Source organism: Geospiza fortis, unplaced genomic scaffold (genome assembly GCF_000277835.1).
Source record: "Geospiza fortis unplaced genomic scaffold, GeoFor_1.0 scaffold391, whole genome shotgun sequence".
Lineage (NCBI taxonomy): Eukaryota > Metazoa > Chordata > Aves > Passeriformes > Thraupidae > Geospiza > Geospiza fortis.
Window position 1 is genome coordinate 221,037 of NW_005054472.1, and position 7,971 is coordinate 229,007.

The following is a 7,971-nucleotide window of genomic DNA, read 5'->3' on the forward strand; positions in this document are numbered from 1 at the left end:
CATTATATTATATATAATATACAGTATATATTATATATTATATATTTTATATTATATATTTTATATTTTATATTATGTATTATATGAAAATGAGATACTAAAACTATACTAAAAGAATAGAAGAAAGGATTTCATCAGGAGGCTAGAAAGGAATAGAAAAGCAATGACAATAAAATCTTGTGACTGACCAGAGAGTCTGATACAGCTGGACTGTGACTGGCCATTAATTAAAAACATTTTTAATTAAAAACAACCCCATGAGACCAATCACAGATGCACCTGTTGCATTCCACGGCAGCAGATAATTATTGTTTACATTTCGTTCCTGAGGCTTCTCAGGAGAAAAGATGCTAGCAAAAGGATTTTTCATAAAACACATCCGTGACACCCCTGCAGCCACAAACTGCATTTCACCCTGCGGGCCCTGGCTGGGTCAGGCTGCCCCAGGTCAGCCCCCAGAGCAGCAGCACAGCCAGGGAAAAGCTCCTGGGACAAGCTGAGCAAACAAGGCTGGGGACACGTGGGGACACACAGAGGAACGGGCAGCCCTGGCACAGGGGGCACCTGGCACCGGGAGAGGCTGAGCAGGATGAGCAGGATTAAAAAATAACCCAGTAAATATCACTGTGGGGGAGACCAACCAGGACCAGGAGGTGGAAACGGCTTTAATTCCTGGTGAAGGATGCAAAATAAGGCAGAGGAATTGCTGCAGGGTATGAGCTCTGCTCCTCCCTGCCACCTCCAGGGTCTCCATGGGAAGAATGGGTAAATTTGTACCCAGCTGGTAAATTTATACCCAATTTGCATCATTAGAAGCTGGTGAACTCAGGAAACAAGGGAGAGGCTCAAACACTGAAGTGGGAAATGCACGTTGGAGGTGCATTTTGAATTTTGAAGGAGTTAGAGATGTGACCTCTGACTTTTTTAGATGATGGGAATTATTTTCCTTATTTTTTACACAGAAGGAAGGGTGAGTTCAGCTCACATCTTCACTGCCTGGCTCAGAAGGTCTCAAGACCTCTAGTTACCAGACTTTTTAAGGATTTATTGACCAATAAAACACTGCCAACAAGGATATTTATGGTTTTGACCCAATCTTTAAACATTTCATCTTATGGCCTCATGCTTTCTTAGCTAATCATGCTATGACACACAAACCTACAGAACTGCATCCTAAACTTCTTCAAACTTGTGCACAACAGCAGCAATTTCCTCCTCTCAGTTGGAAAATAAAATAAGAAATCCAGAAATTGCTTAATTTGATTAATTAATTGATTAATTAATCCCCCTGTGGGATGTGCTTTGCTGAGATGCTCCCATCTCTGGGGCAAATTCTGGGCACAGAGGAGGAAGGAACGGGGAAAACCAACAAAAAGCCGAGTGGAGCAGCACATCCAGCACAGGAATTTGAGCTCCATGAGAAGCCTGACCTTAAAATTCCAGCCCCATGGCAATTAGGCTGGGATTAGCATAACCTCCCTTAATCCTTTAACTAATGGGGGAGTTTTGCCTCTTAATTGTGAAAGGAATTTCTGAGGTGCCTTAAGGCAGCACTAATTAGGAGCCCAAAGCCTGAGAAAGGACTCCAGGCTGTGGAGAGAGCTTGGGATTGTATTTGTGGGTGCCCAGATGAGGGAAGGAATGATAAATCTGACTCTTTTCAGAAGGCTAATTTATTATTTTAATATATTATATTAAAGAATGCTATACTAAACTATACTAAAGAATACAGAAAGGATACTTACAGAAGGTTAAAAAGATAATAAAAACTCGTGACTCTCTTTCCAGAGTCCGACACAGCTCGGCCCTAATTGGCCAATAAGTCAAAACAATTCACATTAAACTAATTAAACAATCACCTGTCAGATAAACAAACTTCAAACACATCCCAAAGCAGCAAAACACTGAAAAAACAATGAAATAATCATTGTTTTCCTTTTTCTCTGAAGCTTCTTAGAAGAAAAATCTTGAAGAGATTTTTTGGAAAACATGAATGTAACACTTGTATTATATTTGTGGGTCCCCAGATGAGGGAAGGAATGATAAATCTGACTCTTTTCAGAAGGCTAATTTATTATTTTAATATATTATATTAAAGAATACTATACTAAACTATCCTAAAGAATACAAAACCGATATTTACAGAAGGTTAAAAAAATAATAATAAAAACTTGTGACTCTCTTTCCAGAGTCCAACACAGCTCGGCCCTGATTGGCCAAAGAGTCAAAACAATCCACATGAAACTAATTAAACAATCACCTGTTGGTAAACGATCTCCAAACACATTCTAAAGCAGCAAAACACAGAAAAAGCAAAGAGGAGAGGGAGAGGATCCAGAGATCGCCCTGTGCAGCTCTGCTGTGCCTCCTCCTGCAGCAAGGGCAGGCTCAGGGGAAGGGAATGAGCCCAGCAGAATTTGGTTATGGGATTTGGCAGCCTCACAGCAATAACTGTCACAGCTGGGTACTGGCCACTGCTTGCCCACCAAACAGGCCACAAAGGGCTGTCTGGGCTACAAATTGTTCAACTTATGGTGTTGGAGCCTGTTGAGTTGGCTAAAGCAACCCACACATTGATTTTTGGTTGATCTACAGGCACATGTGCGTGGAAGGAAGTAAATGAAACCAACAAGTGCTAATAGATCATTGGATTCAACTCCATGTGATTCAACTCTATATTTGATTAAAGCCTGTATTTTATTCAATTCTATATTTGATTCAACCCCACATTTGATTAATCGCCATGGCCAGAGTGAATCCCAGCAGGACACAAGCCCAGCTGTGACCCCCATCCCTTGTCACCCCCCCTGCCCTGGGGACACTCCTGTGCCCAGCTCCTGCTGGAACAGCTGGATCCCAGCCCAGCACAGCACCATTAACCCTTCAAATCCCATCAGCCAGCAGGGTGTAAGCACCTCCCCAGCACAGCTGAACCCCGGGCTCTGGTGCCTGGGGTCACCCAGATGGGGAAATTTGGGGATTTTAGCTGCCCAGGCACCCCCCAGCACAGACACAACCCCTCCCCAAGCTCCTGGGCACTCACAGCTGTGGACAGGCGGGATGCCAGCGTCATCTCCAGGTTCCCCTTCAGCCCCAGCAGAGCAGGGACCAAGATGAACACCTCAGTGACCTGTTTGAAGACGTCCCAGTGCTGCAAGGTTAAAGCACACTCAATAAAACCAGGAAATCTCACCAAAACACACCCAATAAAACCAGGAAATCTCACCAAAGCACACCAAATAAAACCAGAAAATCTCACCAAAGCACACTCAATAAAACCAGGAAATCTCACCAAAACACATTCAATAAAACCAGCAAAGGACATTCAATAAAACCAGTCAATCTCACCAAAATCAGTACATCTCACCAAAGCACATTGAAGCAAATCTCACCAAAGCACATTCCATAAATCCAGCAAATCTCTCACCAAAGCACAATCAATAAAACCAGGAAGTCTCACCAAAACCAGCAAATCTCACCAAAGTATATTCAATGAAACCAGCACATCTCTGACCAAAGCACATTCAATAAATCCAGCCAATCTCATCCAAGCACACTGAATAAAACCAGCAAAGGACATTCAATAAAACCAGCACATCTCACCAAAGCACATTCCATAAAACCAGAAAATCTCACCAAAACACACCCAATAAAACCAGCAAATCTCTGACCAAAGCCCTTTCAATAAAACCAGGAAATGCCACCAAAGCACATTCAATAAAACCAGCCCATCTCACCAAAGCACATTCAATAAACACAACTCCTCTCTGACCAAAGCACATTCAATAAAACGAGAACATCCCACCAAAGCACATTCAATAAAACGAGAACATCCCACCAAAGCATATTCAATAAAACTAGGACATCTCACCAAACACATTCAATAAAACCAGCCAATCTCATATTAAAGCACATTCAATAAAACCAACACATCTCATCCAAGCACGCTCAATAAAACCAGGAAATCTCATCCAAGCACGCTCAATAAAACCAGCACGTTTCATCCAAGCACATTCAATAAAACCAGGAAATCTCACCAAAGCACATTCCATAAATCCAGCCCATCTCACCAAACCCAGCCCATCTCACCAAAGCACACTCACCAAACCCAGCCCATCTCACCCTGGCTGGTGCCAGCCCTGGCTCTGGGCTCAGTGCCACCCCCTCCCTGTCCCCTCTGGCACTTCCCTGAGCACCCCCAGTGCCCTCCCTGCTGCCACACGGGGATTTTCCCTCTGTGACATTTGCAGCACAGGGCACAGCATCCTGCTGGGCTGAGAAAACAGCTCTGAGCCAGCAACTTCCAGTGCAAATCCCCCAGAGAGTCCCCAGAGACAAAATGTTTACACACACAGAGGCCAGAACAGGGAAAGATGCAGAGGCTTTGCCCAATACTTGCAGTTTTTGGCAGATTTGAGTGCTGGAGTTTGGTCAGCTGAGAGCCTTTGATGTGTCTTGCAAATATATATATATAAACTTTATATATATATATAAAGTTTATATATATATATAAAGTTTATATATATATATAAAGTTTATATATATATATAAAGTTTATATATATATATAAAGTTTATATATATATATAAAGTTTATATATATATATAAAGTTTATATATATATATAAAGTTTATATATATATATAAAGTTTATATATATATATAAAGTTTATATATATATATAAAGTTTATATATATATATAAAGTTTATATATATATATAAAGTTTATATATATATATAAAGTTTATATATATATATAAAGTTTATATATATATATAAAGTTTATATATATATATAAAGTTTATATATATATATAAAGTTTATATATATATATAAAGTTTATATATATATATAAAGTTTATATATATATATAAAGTTTATATATATATATAAAGTTTATATATATATATAAAGTTTATATATATATATTTGCAAGACACAGCAAAGGCTCATAGCCTTTATTATATAATAATGAAATTTAAAAATAATATAATATATAATAACATAATAAAATAATAAAAATAATAAAATTTAAAATAAAACAAAATATAAAATATGAAATAAATAATAATAATAATCATCATCATCATCATCATCCTTGAGGCTCTGCCCAGGATCCCATGCAGCTCTGGAGGGGTGAGCTGGACCTGGGAGGTTCTGGAAAAATCCTCCATCCCCCTTCGCAGCCATGGTTTAATCCCAAGGCTAAAGGGAGCTGGACGTGCTGGCAGCACAGGCTGAGCTGCTGTGGGAATTCCACAGGAATTACAAAGTTTTCTTCCTAAAGGCCACAGGAATCAGGGCAGGAGAACACAGGGCTGAGCTGCTGTGGGAATTCCACAGGAATTACAAAGTTTTACTCCCAAAGGCCACAGGAATCAGAACACAGGGCTGAGCCAGAGCCTCCCAGCCCCTTCTACTGTAGCTCTCAAATTTCTGTTGTTCCTTCAAATCCTGATTTTCTAAAAGGCCATCCTGAAGGTGAACTTTTTATGAAGGAAAAGTTTAGTTGTGTCATTGACTGAATTGCAAATAGCTGCTGACAAAAACTGCCCAGAACACTGTGAAAGTGCTGAAGACTTCCGTGTAGTTTGGAGTATGAAAGATGAGAACTGACGTGATGAACACCATGTGTCAACACTGCCCACAAGGGCAGCGCCTGCTCCAGGAAAAACTTTAGCTTGGGCTCAAATCACTTTGGGGAACTTCCACAAGAGCCTTGTGAAGGGAAAACACGCTTGAAACGTCCTTTTTTTTTTTTTTTTCAGAAAACGATTCCAGTAAAGCTGTCCCGGACTAATTTCCCCTGTCCAGCCTTTCCTGTTTGGAGTCACTTCCCAGCTGTCCCAGCAGGTCCCACCACGAGAGGATGAGCAGAGCTCGAAGGCACGCAGGGAAACTGCTGCCCTGGGCAGGACAGCACTGAGGAGTGGCTGCCTGAGCACCCACAAATCCCAAAACAACCCCTCTGACTTCCTGGCACAGGGGCTGACACCGGAGCCTCTCGCTGCCCACACCACCAGCGCTTGTTCACCCAGCCCAGCAGCTCCAAGCTGAGCAGCTTTTGGCTGCCCACAGCTCCCAAATGGCCGTGTCTCCATGTCAAAGCCCAGTTTTGTGCCCCAGGGATGGGAGGCTCTGCCCAGGAGAAGCTGATCTGCTGCCAGGCACGCTTGGGGGATGTGGTGGGAGCAGCTCAGTCTGCACAGGCAGCGTTCCCACATGCAAGCACTGCCAGGCTGGCACATTCCCACAGGGAACACCTCTGTTCTCATCCAGGGGCAGCTGCCAGCGCCCTGCTGGCCTTTCCTGAAAGTCACCAGCGCAGCCTGTCAGGGGGAGCTCTCCTGTCATCCCTGGGTGCCTCCAGGGCACAGGGAATGGGGCAGGAAGCTCTGGAACGAGCCTGGCACACACACAGGGAAGCATTAACCTGGCTGGCACAGCCTGGGCCAGCACAGCCAGCACCTGAGCGGGAAAGGGACAAAGGAGCCAGGCCCAGGGCTGGGGTGTCCCCAGGCAGCAGCAGGGAGGGGATTTGGCTCCAGCTGTCTCAGCTCCCATACCTTCTCCTCTGAGTGCCCTCCCCTCCTTTATTCCTCACTTCTCTTCCATCTCCTTCAATTACCTGAGCTGAATTTACAAAGCCAGGGCTGGGACAAGGAGCTGGAGGGCTCCCCCATCTCCCCCTCCCCACCCAGCACACCAGGGATAAACTCTTTCTTCCCCCTCCCTGTTGCCAAAGCAGCCTTGGCATTCCTTGGCTATTCCTTTATCCCACCTAGCCCTGCAGAGTGCCAGGGGAGCACCAGCCCTACCTGCACCATGTCCAGCCCCATCCCAGCCCCACCTGCACCATCCCAGCCCCATCCCAGCCATACCTGCACGATGTCCAGCACCATCCCAGCAGCCACAGTCCCAAACCCAGCCAGCAGGAAGGGGAACAGCACCTGCAGCCCGATGGAAAACGAGGTCTCCTTGAGGGGCGAGGGGGGCTCAGGCCCCCGCTCCGTGCTGGTGTCATCGCTCTCGTTGCTCTGGCTGCCGTTTTCCAGCAGGGCATCCTCCTCCCTCACCCCTTTGGCGTTGGCACGGGACTCCAGCACCACCAGGTCCACGCCGGTGCCCTCGGGCCGCAGGAAATGCTCGGGCCCCGCGGGCTGCCCGCAGTCCCCGTTGGCCTGGGGGGAATCCTTGCGCTCCAGCGTGGATGTCATGCTGCAGGACACGCTCTCCTGACCCTTGGCTCGCTGGGCCTACAGCCAGCAGCTGCTCCAGGAGGGATCTTCTGCCAGCAGCCTATCCACACGGCCTTGCCAGCATCCAGGAGGGAGCTGTGCCAGCCCTGCTCGCCCGCCCGGGAGTGCGGAGCCTGCTCCTGCGGCAGAGATCCCCATCAAGCAGGGACACGGAGCACAGGGGACACGGCAGGAGCTGGGAATGGCTCAGTCCCCCCTGGCTCTGCTCCTCCCCAGCGCCCTGTGCTGCTGCAGCCGCCGAGGCACGACCCGAGCTCTCCTTCCCAAATGCGCGATGCCTTAGTGCATCTCCTCCCGGCTTTTTTCCAGCAGATGTGACGGGGCAGAGGGAAAAACAGATGAAGTAAAGGATGCAGAAGCTTAAAGGAACACTGAAGGAGAGGACTGGCTTTTAGACATGATCCCAGTCAGGCTCTTCTTGCCGCCAGGGCTCTGCCGCTTCCTCCAGCGGCACCGTCCCTCTGCAGGATTCCCCTCCGAAGGCTCCTGCGGGCTTTCTGCCAGAACAGCCAGCGATTCCAGCAGGCTCCGAGTGCCACTGCCGCCCTCCTCCTCCTCCCGCAGCAGGATTGCTCTCCCAGCAGCACGAGGCGAGCCCAGTTCCTGTTACTCGCAGTAACAGCAGCTCCCAGCGAGGGTTGGTTACTCACGGAGCTGGCCCGGCTGCAGGGTGGGGGCTGGCATTGGGGCAGCCTGGCATCCAACGCGCTTG

General features: G+C 46.4%; 1 protein-coding gene across 1 annotated transcript in view; it reads right to left on the reverse strand.

Annotated features, from left to right (window-relative positions):
* The window catches only part of SLC41A1 (solute carrier family 41 member 1), a 16,574-nt gene extending 8,622 nt beyond the window's left edge, over positions 1 to 7,952 (reverse strand). The window contains exons 1-2 of the mRNA XM_005428123.2: positions 6,882 to 7,952; positions 3,044 to 3,151 (exon numbers count right to left, since the gene is read on the reverse strand). Coding sequence (XP_005428180.1) covers positions 3,044 to 3,151; positions 6,882 to 7,217 — 444 coding nt within the window. The 5' untranslated portion in view covers positions 7,218 to 7,952. The remainder of the gene's footprint in view (positions 1 to 3,043; positions 3,152 to 6,881) is intronic.
* Between the last annotated feature and the right edge of the window lie 19 nt (positions 7,953 to 7,971).